At 29.9% G+C, this 21,598-nt stretch overlaps 2 protein-coding genes across 2 annotated transcripts; one reads left to right on the top strand and one right to left on the bottom strand.

The window, feature by feature from the left end:
• Positions 1 to 7,145: 7,145 nt before the first annotated feature.
• Positions 7,146 to 8,880, top strand: LOC137826742 (transcription factor SCREAM2-like). Its single transcript, XM_068632876.1, has 4 exons — positions 7,146 to 7,396; positions 7,540 to 7,671; positions 7,875 to 8,045; positions 8,636 to 8,880. The coding sequence occupies exons 1-4, from the start codon at positions 7,319 to 7,321 to the stop codon at positions 8,708 to 8,710; spliced, it is 456 nt and encodes a 151-aa protein (XP_068488977.1). The 5' UTR covers positions 7,146 to 7,318; the 3' UTR covers positions 8,711 to 8,880.
• An 11,130-nt stretch (positions 8,881 to 20,010) lies between these two features.
• Positions 20,011 to 20,978, bottom strand: LOC137826956 (non-specific lipid-transfer protein 3-like). The gene is made up of 2 exons (XM_068633117.1): positions 20,541 to 20,978; positions 20,011 to 20,274 (listed from the first exon to the last, which is right to left on the bottom strand). Exons 1-2 carry the CDS (start codon positions 20,876 to 20,878, stop codon positions 20,262 to 20,264), a joined length of 351 nt encoding a protein of 116 aa, XP_068489218.1. The 5' UTR covers positions 20,879 to 20,978; the 3' UTR covers positions 20,011 to 20,261.
• Between the last annotated feature and the right edge of the window lie 620 nt (positions 20,979 to 21,598).

Here is a 21,598-nt window from a genome sequence, read left to right as displayed (position 1 = left end):
ACTTATTATCATTATTATTTTTATTACATAATCATCATATTATTATTATCTCTACTATTATTATTATTATTTTTACAAATTATTTAATTAATATTTTTATTTTAATATGTATTAGCATAAAATAAAATTATTAACATTACAATTATAGCATTAATATTACTATAATTATTATCATACTTATTTTTAATATTATTATTTTTATTGTAATTATTATTATCTTTATCATTATTACATTAATGTATTAAATTAATATTTTCATTTTTTTATATATCAAGATAAAATAAAATTATTAGTATTATTATTATAAAAAATATTATTAAGATTAAGAAAATTATTATTATTATTATACTCATAATTATTTTTATTATAAAAATTTATTGATTAATTTTATCAAAAATAATTTCAACATTTTAATCTATCTGTAAAAGATATTTAAGGAAAGATATTAGAAAATTCCATTTTGAATGAGGATATGATTTTTAATATGATTAGTAATTCAATACATCATGTCAAAGAATTAGATATTTTGGTAAAATAAATTATTACTAAATTTTAGGTGAATAAAATAAAAGATACTTTTAATTATATAAAATGACAAAATATAAAGATATTCATGTGACAAAATTTCAAAGAAATAAATAATTGTTATGAGATTATGTTATTGATGTTTTGTTTTTTTTCTCTATTTTAAAATATTAAAAATTAATTTAGTTAATGAAATATTATTGTGATAATGATTTATAAGTGTCTTATTTTATTTAGTATGTTGATTGAAACAACTTAGGTATTAATTAAATGTTTGTGAATTTTTTTTTTAATTTGTATTTGGTACAATTTGATTTATTTGAAATTGATGTTTATAGAAAATAAGATTGTTTATTCAGTATATTATATGGTGTATGAAAGACTTTAATCTTTAGTCGATATGTGATCTTCAGCACATCCCTTTCATGCTGAGAGTCACAGCTCGTGCGTGAGACAACATATTATGTGTGGTCTGATAACGATCCGATTGCGGGTGACTTGATAAGCCCAACAAACAAACAATCGCTAAGATAGACTCGAAATAGTTCAAATACCATATTAAGAAGTGGACTTTAAGCCTAACTCAACCTCATAAAATCGGCTTATAAGATAAGATTTGCACCCACTTATAAAGTATGAAAGACTCTAATATCTACAAATTTAAAAATCCTCACTAAGGTGAAGACCTTGGGGGTGTCGATAACAATCAGTCCAATTTAAAAAATTCTCACTCAGTTGAAGAGCCTGGGATGCCGACAACGATCCGTCCAATTTAAAAATCCTCACTCAGGTAAAGAGTTTAGGGGTTAACGACAACGACCAGTGCAATTTAAAATTCCTCACTCAAGTGAAGAGCCTTGGGAGTGCCGACAATGATCAATCCAATTTTAAAATCCTCACTTAGGTGAAGACCCTGGGTGGTGCCGACAATAATCGGTCCGATTTAAAAATCCTCACTCAGGTGAAGAGCTTGGGGGTGCCGACAACGATCAATCCAATTTAAAAATCCTCACTTAATTGAAGAGCTTAGGGGTGCCAACAACAATCGATCCAATTTAAAAATCCTCACTCACGTGAAGAGCTTAGGGGGTGCCAACAATGATCGGTCCAATTCTTTTTTAAAAAAACCTCACTTGGGTGAAAAGCATGGGGAGATGCTAACAACGATCAGTCCAATTTTTTTTTAAAAAAAAACCTCACTCAAGTGAAGAGCCCGGGTGCCGACAATGATCGGTCTAATTCAAAAAAATCTCATTCAGGTGAAGAGCCTGAGGGGTGATGACAACGATCTGTCCAAATTAAAAAACCTCACTCAGGTGAAGAGCCTGGGAGGTGTTGACAAAGATAGATCCAATTCAAAAAACCTCACTCAGGTGAAGAGCTTGGGGGTGCCGAAAACGATTGGCCTTACCTGCAAATGTTTTTGATAAGCCTTTTTGCCTCGCTCACTCGACTCAAGGTTGAGGGGCTATGTACCGTCTGGATTTAGTCGATCATATACCAATTGACCCGACCTGTCAGGTGGTCCAAGGCCATGATCACCATGATTTTTGGGACTATTATTATAGACCCCCACCTAATTATATTAGTGTAATAATATTAAATTAGATAAATATTGTGGGAATCAATCTTATAAGTGCACAATTAACGTGATTTTACATACACAAAATCTCTTATTATATTACATAAATACTCTAATTTACTTGCTCAATATCCCTTATTATATTACATAAATGCTCTAATTATATTACAGAATACTCTAATTTATTATATATATGATATTCAGATTTTATGAAAGGATAATTTAATACGCCACATTAAAACCTGGAGAAAACAGGGTCAAAGATCCAAGCCCATGAAGACTTATAAATACATGACCACTCATAGGGAGTACTGAAAACTCGAATCTTTACTATATTCGCTATACACAAAATTTGATGCTCTTATTGACTTGAGCGTTAGAGTATTTTCTATAGGTGGAGCCTCCCTTCATTCCCTGGAGGCTGAATCACTAGAGCTTGAAAGAAGATTACTCAAAACCTATATGGATTACAACCGACCTCGAGTCAACGAGAATAATACTCATCGTTAAAATTTGTCGGTAATTATCGACAAACACAAATATATTATTTATCGATAATTAAAAAATTATCAACAAACACAAATTCTTAAATAATTTTTTTTATCTATAATTCAATAATTTATTGGAATGGAAAAGACATAGTCATCATTATCTAAAAGGTCCTACTACTATTATTAATATCTTATAAACCCATGAACCATACTAATAATAATATCTTATAAACTCATGAAATATACTGGATGAGAGGTGTCATAGTTCACTTTAGGCTTTTTCTCCTTTCTCATATTACTTAACTAATTATTGTATACATGTTATAGGGAAAATATATAATTCAAAGTACATGAAAAACATCTTAGACAATATTCTATCTGTTTTTTTTTATCTACACCTGAACTTTTTTTTTTGGCCATATACAAAATTATCTTCTATATTCATATTCACTCATTTTTAAAAATAACTTTATTTCTCTTATTTCAAATGACTAATACTCACGTATATTTCTACACTTTGATACAAGAAAATGGGATAGAGACAAATATATGTGAATTAGCTAAGTGTGTCACCAAAGCAATACTACTAGTAGATTGGCATGTTTAACACCATTTGATAAAATCTTCATTTTTCGTAATATGTGACTTAAGAATAGATGTGTGGATAATATTGATTGAAAGAGGGAGTTTTTTAAGCAACTTCCAACATTTATCAATGGTACTTCCAATATGGTGACAATATTTGTATTTTGGATGACTTTTTAAAATTATCTGTGTGAAAATATAAAAAACTATTACTCTATACCGCAAAGGTAACATTTTCTCCCATAAACAAAGTATATGTCTTTGTATTTATTTTATGAGTATGAAAGAACACGAATGATACAAAAGTCATAGATTGTTTTAATTGTATTCCCAAAATTTAAACATTTCTAGCAATATATAAGCCCAAGATCATAAAATATGTATTGTAGTGAGAATAACTTATTAAAATCATATAAGACCTTCAAATTATAATGGAACAAGAAAATTTTATATATTAAAAAAAAGAATATATTAATAAAAAAATACTTGAGTTACTAGTCCATATACATTTATAAAAGCTAATTAAAATAAAAAATAAAAAACAATAAAGTTGCTTCCAATGTTCTCACCCTTCAATTTGGTGATGTTTCACTATGCCGACAAAATTTGTCCCAACTAAACAATCAATTATACTCCTTATTGCTCCGTGAATGAGTTGATAGGCCTTATTTATGAACAAAAAGTCTCATGAGATTTTGACACATGTCATACAAGAGTTGTGTCATTTGTCATTGGATAAAGAGCACAAACCTCACTCCAAGCTCATACGTCTAATGAACGAAACAGTTGCTGAGAAAAAAAAATGTCTTATGAACGAAAAATAAATTTGAATGAAGTGTTAATAATAATAAAACTTCATAATTCAACATTAATAACAATCTTCATCCATTTATGAGCAAATCCAAACCATTATAATAAGACAAAATTTGTCGCGGAACCCATTAAACCCTTATCCAAATTTCGAAGGACTAAATTGAAGAGTTAAAGTTATCAGTATAAGAAAATAATTAAACAAAAATTAATTAATTATTATTTTAATTAAAAAAATATTATTTTATATATTAAATAAATTATTAATATTTAAATTAATTTTATTATTAGTTTCTAAATTTATATCTAATTAATTATAAACTTTTAACTATTAATTTTAAAATCTAAATAATTAATAACTAAGTAAATATTAATTTAAAAATGATTTAATAGTAATAAAAATGAATTTAAATAATTTTTAAATATTTAAAATAATATCTAATTTAATTAATATAATAATTATTTTTTATTTATAAAATTAGTTTTTATTTAATAATTTTTTAATTGCATACTTATTTTTAATAATAATATGATGAGAAAAGATGTGAAAATTTATTTTAGATACTAATGGATTGTTGGAAGACTTTTCCTTTTGATGTTAAGGAAAAATAATAAAATATAATGCAAGAAGCAAGAAAAGTGGATTAAACGACGAAAGAAAATAGTTTGAAAGAGCCCTAACGAAAGGGTAGGAGCACATGGAAGAGGAGGGGACCTGGGCTCCGTCGGAGTATCTGATGAGAGAATAGTCACGGGAGGTATGGAGGAGGCATGCACACGTGCAAGGAAGTGAAAAGAAGAGAAGAGAATGAATGTTTTTGTTCTGGGCTTGCGTGTTATAAGATTAGAGACACGAATGGCACGGGTTAATTGGTGATGGTAGTGGTGTTTGTGTGTCTGTGATTGATATACCAGTTCTTGAAAACCTCAAGATGATTCCATTCCATTCCATCATAATTATTACTCCTATTCCTATTACCATCCAAAATCACAAGGATGTGTCAACAAGCTAGTTTAGCTGTCATTTCGAGCACTTCACTCACGGGGCTCCATTCATCTCACTCTCTCTCTCTTTCTCTCTCTCTCTCTCTCTCTCTCTATATATATATATATAGATAGATATATGCGTCTTTTCATAATTTTTCACTCACATACCCTTCCCATGTTAACATACTCAAACCAAATTTATAGGTGGGACTAATTATTACAGGTAGAAGGAATACTTTACATCAAACACATGCTGATTTATGAAAACTATAAAATTATATATAAGTGAAACTCCTTGTGTAAAAAGTAAATCCTAAAACAATTGTAATTAAAAAGTATCAGTCATAGAGGATGTATTAAAAAATTAACTGTGTTTCTGATGTATGTTTAGTACTCTTTCTACTAAAACACTAACCTTATTTTTATGAAATTTAAATATTTTTGTTAGTTGTTTAGTTATATATACTTATGTGATTAATGTTTAACGATTGGTATTTATCTATGATTAGTTTATGTGCATTTATAAGGTTATAACGCGGTTTGCGAAGATAAATTAATGGAGAAAAGGATGGTATATAGAGTAAAATTAAGTAGATGAAGGATGTTTTATCACGTGAGTTAAGGAAGATAGAAAAATAAAAAGAATCTGAGGAGTATATATCACTTCGCATTGTCTGGAAGGCTAAGTGATAAATATGACAACCATTCACCTTTTTCTTGGGATCAGCACTTCCAATTTTACTATTATAGATCGTTATATCCAAGATCTAGAACAGAAACAATTAAGGAAAATTCAAAAAAAAAAATAAAAAAAAAAATAAAGAATAAATATATATATATATATATATATATATATATATATATATATAAAAGTTTGGTAGTAAAAAAAAGGAAATGATAATATCATAGCATGTCACGGGGAAACATAAAACTTATATTTCATTTCTGTTTTACAAAATGATTGTAACTTTAGTTTTTATTTTTTTAAATTACTTCATGTTTTAATCTTCAATAAAATATTTTTTTTTAATTTACTCCCACATAAATTATATCAATATTTTGTATTTGTAGTAGTTTGAATATAATAAGATTATCTAAATATATATGTTTCAATAAATGAAATATTTTTACTTTTTTAATCTATGAAAAAATCCTTCAATAATGACGTTTTATTACATTATAAACTTAGATGCATATAACTACTAACAAAGCTTTTTGTATTATCAAGACATAACGTGGATATATCATATTCAGAGGTTGACTAAATACAAATTATCAAAAGCTAACTTAGTAAATCTAAAAGATTTGTAATTTTTGTCTTTCTCTTCTCATTGTTTATCAAAATATCAATATTAATTTTTAATTTATATTGAATTGTAATGTAATAAACAATTAAAAAGTTATGAGTATGGTTATTACGTTATGTAACTGATGGTTACCATTGTAAGACTAGACATTTGTTATACCATTGCAGTTGTAAAAGAACTGTCCTCTAGAAGTGAATTATAGACGACAACTCTAAAGTCGTTGTCTATACCGAAATAGAATAGACTACGTGATGATAAATAGCGATTTCAAAATCATTGTATAGTTGTTAAAAAAAACCGATATATTGATCTTTTCTGCGTTAGTGAATAAATCCTTAAACAATGATAGGACATCATAAATGTTAGCTATTGTTTTTTTTAGCAACAAGACTATAGAATTTTATAAATTTTATACTTAGAGTATCTCTTAAGTATTATAATTAATTAATTTTATTTTTTATTGATAATAAATATAGACAATAAAATTATTAAGAGAAAGACTTGGGTTAGAGTATTCTTTAATTAATCTAATTATTTTATTTTATTTTTTATCAATAAAAGAATGTAGCCAATAATTATCAAGAGAAACTCTTGGGTTATTATGAAGTTATAACTATAAATTTGAATGATTAAGATTAATGACTATTATTTTTATTAGAATAGTACTGTGTATTTACCTAATAATTTAACTATCTTAATGATTACTTGGTTACCATTTATAATTATGACGTCTTATCATGTTTGTCTTGCTTCACCCAAAAAAATTATATACTGATATCTGAAAATGGCGAGGTCAATTTCGTAAAAGCATAATTTAGTGTGGGGAATATTTAGGTACTCGTCATGCAAACAAACGACATATTACACATAATTTTTAATAGCTCAGCCAATTCTATAAAAAAGGAAAACCTGTCTAAGCAGACAGATGGAAAAGGAAGGGCAGAGAAAACAAAAGGAGAGAAAAGCAAAAGCAAAATCAAAATCAAAATATCAACTACACAAAAGTGATAAGAGGAAGAAGAAGAAGAAGCATGGCTTTTAGGGACAAAAGAATAGCGTCTCTGGAACAGACTTTGCAACAACTTCGCGATGTCACAAACTCCACTGCTGTAATTTGTTTCTATATATATCCATCTATATTTTGATGATGAATTAATCACTGATGAAGCTTGTGCTTCTATCTGATTCATCTTGAATCAAAGCTTTCAAAAGAATTGACCTAATTAACAGTTTCTTTGTTATTTTTTGGCAGCTGAACAAAGCCTCAATCATTGTAGATGCCTCAAAATACATAGAGGAGTTGAAACAAAAGGTGGAGGGACTGAACTCGGAGCTGGGGATCACGGAATCATCATCAAACTCTCAAATTGATGAACTACCAACGGTGCTTATTAATCTTTTTCTTTTCTTTTTTGATTGTTGCTGCATTTAATTTGTTGTTCTTATGAATTTCTGGGTCGAAATTAAAAAGATCTTATTGAACATTCAAGAATTCGATTTAAGATGAAAAAGAGATATTAGGGGTGGTAAGACTTTTCGTAGCAGAGTTCAACACTGATAAATCTTATAAAATTGATATTTTTGCAGGTAACGGTGAAAACCCTAAAAAAGGGTTTCCTCATTAATGTGCTTTTAGAGAAGAATAGCCCTGGTATGCTCGTGTCCATACTCGAAGCCTTCGAAGAACTTGGTCTTGATGTGCTTGATGCTAGGGTTTCTTGTGAAGACAGTTTCCAGCTAGAAGCCGTGGGAAGAGAAGTAAGACAAAATAATAAAAGTTTCTGTTTAATTATTCTCCTAATTAGATTTTCCTTTCAAATAATTTTAAACGTATAAAAGAAACACACATTAAATGTATGAGGCTCTTATATAAACAATCCAAATATTGTACTTGTGTGTTATTTATATCGATTCGTTGAGACAGAATTTTTTTACCCTATATTTGCTATACACCTCGTACTTCGTACTATAGGTAAAAATAACATTATTTTTGCATTCAGATTGAAGAATTGAATCATATAAATATATGCTCCAAGAGGAAAAAATTCCAGGAGGAGGAGCATACAAGAATTTTTCACAAGTTTGATATACATGCAGTTTGAAAATCAAATATCTTGCTTCAGATTAAAACATTGTTCACAACAACAACAATAATTGAAGTTTTTCTCTAAAAAAAACAGAAGTTTGTTCGTTATTCTACCATTTTTGTTGTTGCATGGAGTATATGATGTGGCAACAAAGTCTAGAGCTGCAATAGTTACATAATGTGAAAAGGGTAAATAAAATATGATGCCACCAACAATACTCTAAAGTTTTGATCTAAAGTTTGACAAGAGCTTATTTTGCAGAGTCACAAGAACGACAGTGTTGACGCGCAAGTGGTAAAGCAAGCAGTGTTGCGAGCAATCAAGAACGAGGACTAATTAATGAAAGCACACGGATTAGAAAAAAACGAAAAAAAAATTTCAAGTACCGTTTTTGTCTTGTTTAAGCTTTGAAATTTGCACATGAACTGAAAGAATTGGTGATTGCATGTTCTGCCAAAACCTCACGAGGTACCTCTTCAATGACCCTTACGTATTGATATGGCTTATCAACATCTTCTTGGATAGTGGGAAATGAATGAATGGACATGCATTGCCCAAGTTGATATATATATATATATATATATATATATATTGGTATTTTGGAATTCAGTGGGTGGGGAAGACAATAGACAAAAATAAGCCCTATGACAGAAGAAATGCATGTTATTATGCGTTCAATTATATTATAATTAAGCAAGCATGATTTCAGTTAGTGCTTATTAGTGAAAACATCCATGGTGTAGAAACCTAACAGTATATTTTCACGCATGTCATTAAGCTATAACACTTTTCTTAATTATTAAGGATAATGCTTGATATATTTAATGAATATAAATTACTAAAAAATAGATGATAATAATAATAAATATGAATTAATTAGAATAAAAACTAAAATCACTTTATATAATTATATCGTTTATGATAAGTTTTTTAATTTTAAAAATAAATATGTATATTTAAGATAAATTTTTAATACCAAATAATTATCGTGTATAAAAAATGAACGCTGATTATAAAGAATAGAGTAATATTTATGATTTATTAGGCAATACAATTGGAGGAGGAAGAATATGAGTACATATTTTTAATGTGAATTACATATTGATTAAAATTTACTGGCAAAAAATTGTCAACCTATTTTTAATAAATTTTTTTGTAACACATTTATTTATATGGTTTAAAATTTATTAAAACCTACAAACGAAATTCGTCAAATGTGGAGAAAAACTCATAATTATTTGCATTTTAATTAGATTATTCCTTCGTAATGTTATAGAATGTTTCATTGTCCTGTCTATCATCATCATCATCATTATTATTATTATTATTATTATTATTATTATTATATATATATATATATATATTCACTTTTCATTTAATAATATTTATTTTTTAATATTGCAAGTGTATCGGAAGGATTGTTTTTAGTTACTTTTTTAGTTTTTTTCTTCTCTATTTCTATTCATTACACTGAAATATTATCATTCCTTCTAAAGTCATAAAAATATTAAATGATAATTTTTAAGAGACAAGTACTTTTAAATAATCATTTTTAATTTTTAAAATAGTAAATCAAAGTATTATATTGCAAAACTGTTTCAATTTATTAGATTTCTATAAATAATATAAATATAAATATATATTAATAATAACTCATGTAAAATAGTATATATCTCCAAATTTCTAAGTGTACTTCATAAACAATCTACATCAAAAAGTGATTATATATATATATATATATATATATATATATATAATTAAAAAAATTTATTGTTGGATGCACGTGTCAGTAAACGATCAATGTTAATGACGTCGATTTGTCACACGTGTTCCTTTTTACGTTTTGAATTTTTGTAATTTTAAATTAATTAAAATATGTTTATCTTTTAATATGGATATAAATTAGATTTTTTATCTACATATTCTTGGAACCATAACTACATAATCTAATTTCTTCTAAATTTTATTAAATTCTTCACTATTATATTTTTAGTTATTTTATTTATAAAGTGTATGATAAACTGCTAAATATGTGGATAAAAAGAAAATTTTCAATTTTTGAAATAAAATATTCAAGTCACATATTTATTCTATTCATATTAGTGATAAATAGTGACAAATAAAATATACAAAGTTATTTTAAGAGAGTATAAAATAATGTTGTTTGGATTAAGAAAATTAGAGTAGAAAGTGAAAAAAAATAATGAAAGTTTTAGCGTAATTTAATTAATGTGATAAAAAAATAAATGATTTTTTAATTGATAAATTTGTAAAATTAATATTTCGTGTTATACTTAAAATCAGTTTAGAATGAATGATGATAAATTATTTATATCTAGTGTCTGGATATCCGGAAGCTCAATTGAAAAATAACTACAAATAATTTTTAAATTTTGTAATTAAAAATAAAACAAATTTGAGTAAAAATAATTATAAAAAATCAAAACAAAATTTTAGATTATGTAGGACTTCAAATAATATACTTAAATTAGTATCACATCAAACACATAATTAAAATTAACTAAAGAAGAGTACATTATAGTAAGATGATAACTTTAATTAAAAATTACTCTTATTATTACTAATTAGTTTTATTTTATTTTTATTATTTATTTTTATTATTAATAATATTATTAGCATACAAATTTATTTATTATTTTTATTAATAATATTATTATTATAAAATTTATTTTATTATTACATTTTTTGTTATATTATTATATTATATTATAATACAATAGTTAATTATTATGATATAATATAATGTAAACATCATCAGTTATGTTATATACATTATTAAGATTATGTTTATCTAATAATTATGTTTATGATTATGTATACGTTATATATGTAATATGAAAATATAATAAGTTATTATATATATATATAGATAGATATATAACTTATTATATTTTCATACAGAATTGATTATTACTTTTATATTAAGGATAAGGATAAAACTGTAAAACATTATCTTTGAGCGGGATTTTCCTTGTTTGAATATTTTTTCGCAAATCATTTAGAAATAAATAACTTTTTGTGTGTCTACAGTTCTCACAGTGAAACAGACACGTTATTAAAAGAAAGATTATTAAGAAAATGAAATCTAAATTTAATTTTCACTTTAGAAATAAAAGAACAACTTGAATAATATATATAAAAAAAATGTAAAGAGTAAAAAGAAAATATTAATCTCTGGAATACCGTAATTAACCTTTCTAGCTTACAAAAATATCATTGCATTATAGGAAGGATGATAAAACAAACTCGGTTTCTCATCATTTACGTGGGAAATTAACCTTTTTAACCTGTCATTTCGTACTTTCTTATTTTTGTATTTATAAAGAAAAATTTCATGTTTTTAAATAAAAATTGGTAGTGATCAATATTTTATATAAAACTTTATTTACATTAATTTTTTATATCTCATTTGAGTCATTGAATTATTATTGATATTTACTTTATTTTGTTAGGTATTAAATCTTCTTTCATTTTAATTTAGTTTATTATTTTTTTTTTGCATATTTATTTTCTAAAAAGTGATATCAATGATTATAACTAAGTAAATAAATCTAAAACAAAAAAATTAAAAATTAAAAAAAATTAAAAAAATTGAAAAATGACGGGTCAGTCCACCAACTCGCTTGCCAACCCACCCTATAACGAAGTGAGTTACTATTTTCAACTCGCACAATCTTGGGAGCTAGTCCGTCCCGTCTTGCTTTTGGCAGGCCAATGGTAGGTCGGGCCTAAATGACCCCTTTTGTCACCCTAATTATAGTGTTTCCAAATTGATCACACAAATGCAAACTAAATAATTATTGTTTTTCTTTTTATCTTAGGAGACCCATGAATCACATAAAATGTAATCTTACATTCTTATGCTTTACACCTTTTAATTCTCACCATCTTGGACATTCCCCTCATCAGAAAAAGTCATTCAAAAAATAAATGCTTCATGTTACGTGCATCATGAAAATCTAATTCAAATTTGTCAACAATTTTATCTCACGGATCTGTATGAAAAACATAATAATGCATGGGAAGCAGTATGGTCAACAATTGTTTGAACTATCAGGTGTCATGGGAAGAAGATAAATTTTAATCAAGGAAGGGTATATGCTATAGAAATTTTTTGTTTGAAAACTGAATGCATGGACATAATTTTCATACTCGGATTGGGTGCAATGCCCGAAGCTCTGTCTAAAAATATTGTGATTTTTATTATCCTTTTTCTAGTAACACATATTTTTGGTTAAACTACTTGATGGTCTTGTCATGGTGGTGAAGGTATTCCTGCGAGTGCATCCTCGATTGTGCATAATCAGGTTCTGCAATTAAATAAAGGGTGATGACGTTCAACAAGTTGGAGAAGTCTCCAAGGGGAGATGTAGGGTGCAGGAGTTGCATGCAACAAGAGGCTATATAAGATGCAACTAATATGGAGGTGTTGAGTTGTGCACTTGGAGAGCTACATCAAGGACAAATCGTACAAACTTCCATAACAAAATTATGAAGGCAATTCTTGTGGGTATTGGGTACTCATGGGAAAGAATAACATGGATTGAGTGGTCCAGAATATTTCAGTCAAAAGAAAGAAGGGGAGTAGTATTAAGGAAATAATAATTATAAAATTATATGCAATTATTGTATGCAATATTTGACGATATTGTACCAATTATATGCAATTAATTTAATAATTATAGAATCTCATGATTAGTATCCTACCTAATTAGATTGTAATTTGGGAGAGAGAAACTTCCTATATATTTCCTATACATGACTGATGTAATATACACATAAGAGAATAAGAAATATTTTTTCTTCTTACCATTTTTTATCATTTTCTTATATGGTATCAGAGCCATTTCGAGCCTGTCCTAGCGAGTATTTGTTGGGTTTATCAATCAACCCGCTATCGGGCCGTTACCGGACCATCCATAACATATATCTCCACGCACGAGATGGTAGCCTCGGCGTGAGGGGGTGTGTTGGAAATCCCACATCGACTAGAGATAAGGACATTTCATAATATATAAATGGGTGCAAACCTCACCCCATGAGCCGGTTTTATGGGGTTGAGTTAGGCTTAAAGCCCACTTCTTAACATGGTATCAGAGCACCGATCTTATTTACTCGGTCTGCTTGCCCATGTCCATTAGTAAGATAACCAGTTCACTAAATTGTTGTGTCGTTTTTACTCCACATGGTTGCGTTTTACAGGACTTGGCTACGGGGAGGATGATTGGCTCGGGTAAACAACACGCAGGCTTATACTACATGTCCCCTCTTCCAAACCAAGCCCACGCATCTCAAATATCGACCGATCCTGATTTATGGCATAAGCGCCTTGGACATCCTTCTCCAGCGTGTCTACAACTTGTATCTTCCCTACTACCTATCCCTATCAGTAAAAATCTCATTCCCATTCATAATCATTGTAGTATTTGTCCCAAAGCTAAACAGACAAGGCTACCCTTTCCTTTAAGCACAATAAAATCTCATTCTCCATTTAATCTATTGCATTGTGACATTTGGGGTCCTCATAAAACCCCAACTCATTTTGGAAAACGTTTTTTTCTCACTATAGTCGATGACTATACTAGATGTACTTGGTTATTTCTTATGAATCACAAATCTGAAACCCAACATCTCTTAGAGTCATTCATTACATTTGCACAAAATCAATTTCAGGCATCTATTAAAACCATCCGCGTTGACAACGGACTGGAATTTATTTCAATGTATGATTTTTTTCTCAAAAAAGGTATTGAATGTCAACGCACTTGCGTTTACACTCCTCAACAAAATGGGGTAGTAGAACGCAAACATAGACATGTTTTAAACACAGCACGAGCCCTCCTATTTCAGTCCAATTTACCATTAGAATTTTGGGGAGAATGCGTTTTAACCGCCACATATATCATTAATCGCTTGCCATCACCTTTACTAAAAAATAAATCACCTTTTGAGCTACTATATAATCAACCACCTTCACTCTCTCACCTAAAAACTTTTGGTTGCCTTTGTTACGCAACTGTTGTTTCACCTAAGCAAAAATTTGATCCGCGTGCCCGACAATGCATCTTCATTGGTTATCCTCACAGTCAAAAAGCATACAAATTATTTGATATAGATGCAGGCACTTTTTTTACAAGTCGGGATGTCATCTTCCATGAAAGTGTTTTCCCATTCTGCCAACAGTCACAGACACAATCCTCACCTCCATTACAAGGTATTTTGCCCACTATTGACATTGACTTACCCACTCCTGTCCAACATTCACTCGATCAACCCTCTTCTCCTACTCGTCACAATGCACCTGAACCTCCATCAAACCAACCTTCTTCTCCTACTCGTCATAATACACCTGAATCTCCAGTAGACCAACCTTCTTCTCCCATGCCAAGAAGTTTAGCACCCATTACCAAACCTTCTCCAACCGACCTTCCTGTTCGACGATCCAGTCGCACATCAACCCAACCTTCCTGGCTTCAAGACTACGTAACGGGATCCCAAGCCAATCATTCAACCACTGCCCAAGACCGACAGAATGGAACCAGGTATCCTATGCATCATTTTCTTTCTAATTCACGATTTTCTTCTACACATAGTGCATATCTTGCTAACATCACAGCCACCAAAGAACCTCACACTTATGCTCAAGCTATCCTTGATCCAAATTGGCAAAAAAGCAATGGACGAAGAGCTTTCCGCCTTGCAGCTAAATCAAACGTGGACCTTGACATCGTTACCCGCTGGACAGAAACCCATCGGATGCAAATGGGTTTATAAAATAAAGTACAACTCAGATGGTAGCGTCGACAGATATAAGGCGCGCCTTGTCGCAAAGGGGTACACTCAGATTGAAGGTGTCGACTATTCTGAAACTTTTTCACCAACAGCAAAATTAACAACTTTGAGGTGTCTCCTCACCATTGCAGCAACCAGAAATTGGTTTACTCACCAGCTAGATGTGCAAAATGCCTTCTTACATGGCACATTGCATGAAATTATTTACATGGACTTGCCACCCGGACATCATCGACAGGGGGAGAACATTGTATGTCGACTCAACAAATCCCTTTATGGTCTCAAACAAGCATCTCGAACATGGTTTTCAACATTTTCTCATGTGATTAAATCTGTAGGATTTCAACAGTATTCACAAGACAGAATAACTCATCATTTACTGCCCTTTTGATTTATGTGGATGATATTCTTCTGACAGGAAATGATTTGACAGAAATTCAGCGTGTTAAAGATTGTTTATTACAACAATTTCGCATTAAAGATCTTGGAGACCTAAAATATTTTCTAGGGATTGAATTTTCCCGTTCCAAAGCTGGTATTTACATGTCCCAAAGAAAATATGCGCTTGATATTTTGCAGGATACGGGACTCACAGGTGCTCGTCCAGACAAATTTCCAATGGAACAATACCTAAAACTCACACCAGACGATGGAGAGTTATTAAAGGATCCAGTCAAATACAGGCGACTCGTGGGACGACTGATATACCTCACGGTTACTCGGCCTGACATAGTATTTTCGGTTCGGACCCTAAGTCAATATATACAGGATCCACAAAAACCTCATTGGGATGCCGCAATTCGAGTCCTAAAGTACATCAAAGGATCACCAGGACAAGGATTGTTATTGCCATCCGAAAACAATCTGACATTGACAGCTTATTGCGACTCAGACTGGGAAGGTTGTCAGACAACTCGGAGATCAGTATCTGGATATTGCATTTTTCTTGGTTCATCTATTATCTCATGGAAGTCAAAAAAACAGACAAACGTATCAAGATCATCAGCGGAAGCAGAATACCGCGCAATGGCCAATACTTGTTTGGAGATAGTTTGGTTGCGATATCTGTTGCAGGATTTAAAGGTGCCATGCAACTTGCCAGTTCAACTTTTCTGTGACAATCAAGCGGCATTACATATAGCAGCAAACCCAGTATTTCATGAACGCACAAAACACATTGAGATAGACTGCCACATTGTGCGAGAAAAATTACAAGCTGGGATAATCAGTCCTTCATATGTACCGACACAGTATCAGCTCGCAGATATTTTTACGAAGGCATTGGGCAAGGAACGATTTTTGACGCTACGACACAAGTTGGGGATTCTTGATCTTCACCTACCAACTTGAGGGGGAGTATTAAGGAAATAATAATTATAAAATTATATGCAATTATTGTATGCAATATTTGACTATATTGTACCCAATTATATGCAATTAATTTAATAATTATAGAATCTCATGATTAGTATCCTACCTAATTAGATTGTAATTTGGGAGAGAGAAACTCCCTATATATTTCCTATACATGACTGATGTAATATACACATAAGAGAATAAGAAACATTTTTTCTTCTTACCATTTTTTATCATTTTCTTATAAGTAGGTATAAGAGATATAAAGAAGTTTAACGAGGTACTAATGGGAAAGTGGAAATGGATATTCACAACAGAAACAACTGGGTTATGGAGTGAGATATTATTATCCAAATATGGACATTTAGGGAAAACAAATACAACAAAAAAACAAAGGTATGAATCAATAAGGTAGACTGATCTTAAAAAGGTATGTGGTGAAGGGTGTAGGAAAAATTGACTCGAAAACAATATTAAATGAAGCCTAAGAAAGGGTGAGGAGGTTAGGTTATGGACAAATAAATGGCATAGTAATTTAACTATGGCTGAAAAATACCCAAGGCTATACAAGAACTTAGAATTAAGTGATGCCTATGTTTCTGAGGCTGGATTTTGGATCAATAATAATTGGGAATGAGATCTGAAATGGAGAAGATAGTGGTTTGAATGGGGGAAAGCCTCAAATAAAGAAACTATTGAAGATATAATAGATGTTAAGCCAAAAATACAAGGGCAAGATAAGTGGGTATGGAAAGGGGAAAAAATAGAAATATATTCGGTGAAATCAAGATATAATATTGTCCACAATAGTTATAGGGGTAAGGTTGATGATTTTTTTAAGTTTAATTTGGAAAACAAGTGTTATACCAAATGCAAAGTTCTTTGTATGGAAGATTGGTCTGACTAGAATCCAAACTAGGGATAATTTACAAAAAAAAGGGTGTAAGCTTGGAGACAAATCTATGTCCCTTATGTCAACTGCTGCCTGAATCTATACAACACCTTTTTCTAGAATGTAATGTAGCTAATTTTGTCTGGAATAAGTGTTCTAAGTGGATAGGAATATTATCTATCACATAACTATGTTTTCAATCACTTCCACCAATTTAGTCGTCCAAACTTTAAAAAAAAAAATATGTTATGAAAAACTATGTGGGTAGTTGTCACGAGTGAGGTGTGAGATCATATAAATTAAGTGATTTTCAAAAATGGAGTCTATGATAAATAAGAAATTTTTGAGTTAGCACAATTGAAATGTTAGGCGTAAATTAAAAATTTAAATAAAATTTAGTTGTTTTCTTACCCAAAACATGTGCATATGTTCATATGTCTGAAAACTTATAAATATCTGAATCACTTGTCAATGTTCTAATGTTTATCTTCTCTTATTGAGGTTTGTACATGTTATATGGTAAGTGGTTGGCGTCAAGTTTTGATTTTACAAGTTCAACAACAGAATCCACACTGCTAGTTTTTGTTTCTTCTTCCCTTTTGACATGGCAAGAGATGGTGTTTAGCATTTTGGAAGTTGCTCTCTTTTGTATGAGAAAGGTGGTAGTGTGATAAGAGACCTATTCGAGTGGGGATTTTTGGGATCTAAACATCCATTACTTTTATTTTTTGGTGCTGTGAAGTGTTGAAAATTTAGGTGCAGTTTTGAAATCAACACTCAGCAATAAAATCTTTTCTACTCTATCACTCACAGAATTGAGATCACGGCATAAGCCAGATAGACAATAAGTTTCAAAAGACAACAAATTATTGAAGAAAAGATGATCAAATATAAATGATCATATATACAAAGTTTACTGAAATAATTCTCTACCTAGTTATAAAAAATTGTAATTAATCAACATATTGAGTCAACCTATCTCTAGTAGAATATAACTGATTAACTAAATTTGATTTATCCTCTGCTACTCTTACTAGCTATTAGAGTTTTAGGAGTGATTTTAGTTTACTTAGAGACACGATTAGATAAAAATTAGTGACAAAATTATACGTGTTTAAGTTTGAAGACAATTTTAGGTTTATGTAAATATATAGATTATAGTCGGAAAATTTGGGCTCATTTGGATTAAATTTGTGGGAGTTTTGCACTTGTAAACTGGATTATTCTTTACCAAAACTAGAACTAACGTCTTCTTATGCAGAAATTAGATGAAAAATTTATTTATTTTATTGTCTTTATTTATTTTATATTTTTATCGTCTCCATTGTTGCTGATTAAGCTAGGTTAAACTTTGAAGCTTTACATATAAATAACGACCACAGTAATCAAACTAAATAAATATTTACAGTTGGACAGCCATAACCTTATAAGATTAATGTTGGTGCTGCTGCATACCTAAGTTGCAGCTGTAATTGGAGTCACCATCAAACACATGGAGTATTTGATATTATATTATAGCAAAGACAAAATAATTCTTATGGTGGTCAATGCATTGTAATTTTTTTCTATATATTTTATAAAATTGGTAACATATTTATTTTTCTATTTTAAATTGTTGAGTTTTGTTAGTTTTTTTTTCAACTTCTCTTTAGGTTTCTTATAGAACTTAGTCTTTTTCTTATACATACATTGATGTACTTTTGCATTTTGTAACACAAAAAGTAAATAAAAAAAATTTGCATTTTCTTTTCTCTCTACTTTTTTCTTTTTCATTTACGCTTTGTCTGCTATACCCTTTTGTATGTGATTAGGATTTATCAGAACCTTTCGCTCTTCATCGTGATTACGTACTCTTCGTTGGAACGTCATCTTGAACAAAACACCTTCATCTTCATCAACTGTAATAAAAATCTCAAATTCAAACTTATAAATTTTATTTTCCACAATTTTAATTCCTTAATTTTTAGTTATTCATAATTTTGATTCTTAAATATTTTCTTACAATATTTCTCCCAATATCACTGTATTTATAATTAAGAAAAATTATAAACTAAAAATTAAATAAAAGTACGAATATAGAACCCAAATTACAATTAAATGTTAATTTTATTATTGATCCTGCTCTTAATTTTTTATCCATACCACAGTTCAAATATTATCATTCTATCTGGTTAGAAAATTTACTTTATCGTTTATTTATATTTGCTCTAATTAACAATTGTGAATTGTATTGCATTGTCTAAATTTATTTTTACTATGAAATAAAGATTTAAGTGGTAAGTTATACCAACCAGTACAGGCCCAATTAATAATATGGGCTCCCATGCTAGCCCAAGAAATTGTTTCTTGCTGCTATCGGTTCGGCTCAGTTTTTAACGGGTCTTAATGCTACCCAATAAATATTTATAATTCTTCCGAGAGAAGAAATTTCGGTGTGAAAATAAATATTAATTTTGAATTATTAATTTTATTTACATATATTATAAATAAAAATCCTAGAGATGAAATTCATAAATAATTAAATATGAATTTAATTTTTATACACACGTAAAAAGTTATAAACCATTTATAAAAATTCACTCTAATACCCTTCTCTGTTATTAATTTTGAAGCATTAACATCCATCACACCGAAGAAATGAAAAGACTAAAACGTCTCATGAAATCTCATGAAACACAAACTAATACAATAACAGGCTCGTTATAAGTGGAGCCATACAATACAGTCACACACACTCACTTTCTCTTATTCTGATAATAAATGGGTCAAACTGATGATGTCTCAGTATAAATCCCGTGCCAGAAATTAGAAACGCTAAATAATCCTTTAGAACCTGATGCTGCACCATTACAACAAAAACAAAGGCATCAAGTTAGAAATATTCTCTCTGTTTCCGTCCATAATTTTTATGATAACACACCTAACACACAAAAGTTATCAGAAATAGTATAATAGAAAAAAACCAGAACTGATAAATATCATCAAAAGTCAAATTATACAACATAAAGTATGGAATTGTAAAATCATACAGCATAATGTTCTTTCTTCTAAAACTATAGGTTCAAACCATTTATTGTAGCAAACAAGAAGAGCATAAGAACATACTTTGCACAGTTGGTGGAGCGGCTGATCTTGTAAGGGACGCTGACATTGCAGAGACCAGGGAGTGCCTGAGCGTAGTTATCATTGATGCCAAAGTTATTAGCAGCATCCTTAAGACAGTTACACACGGTTTGTTTTTCAGAGGTTGTTCCAGCAGCACCCAGAATGCTCCTAACTCCTTCACAGCACGCATCTGAAGCCGTTCCACCATTCATCAGGTAAGACAGGCACGGTGCCAAGTCCGTTGTCACATCGCCGCATGAAATGGCCTGCGCCATCATTGGTGCACCCACCACACCCATGCACAGCACAACCATGCATGCAACCTTCAAGCTTGCCATATTTGGAAATAGAAATATTATATATCTCTCAAGTGAACTAGTTCGGAGACAAAAGGTAAAGATGCCACTACAATTTGCAGCTGGTGTGTACAAGTGATGATGCATTGTGGTGTTTATATAGACCCGTGGAGACTGTGATATAGGGTTGCTTTTGTATTAATTACAAGTTTCAAATTTGAGTTCAAGATATAAATATAACTACATTTTTAAACTAATGTTTAATTATTTGAAGAGAGTTTTTCCTTTTCTTCTAACGACACCTCATGAATTTATGGTAATTGATGGGGATTTAGGGTTGTGGGTGTGGTGAAAGAGTTGGGTGTTACTTAACATGCATGATGCAACCACTTGTTCTGCTTCGTTGTTAGTGTTGGCCACTTTATTGCACGGCGTCTTTGTTCATGAAAACGATTTAAAACTTTGGTATTTGCGTTAGGCAATTCCTGCTTGGCATCACTTGTTCCATGTAAGTTGTTGGTGGAGGCCATACTTAGCTTTTTGGACAGCTCTGCAATTTAATGGAGGGTTTGGCCGGAACTTTTTGATGGATTTGACTTCTTAAATGAATTTAAAATACCATTTATTTGCATATTGAGTTTAATTATTTTTCTTAAAATGATTGAAATTTTATAGAAAATTTTCTAAGGAAATAAAGAAATTTCAAATAGTACCTAAAATGGAGGATTTTTAAAGAAATCATAAAACCACATCTAACCTAAC

The sequence above is a fragment of the Phaseolus vulgaris genome, chromosome 8, assembly GCF_000499845.2.
Source record: "Phaseolus vulgaris cultivar G19833 chromosome 8, P. vulgaris v2.0, whole genome shotgun sequence".
Lineage (NCBI taxonomy): Eukaryota > Viridiplantae > Streptophyta > Magnoliopsida > Fabales > Fabaceae > Phaseolus > Phaseolus vulgaris.
This window is presented reverse-complemented; position numbering and strand designations above follow the sequence as displayed.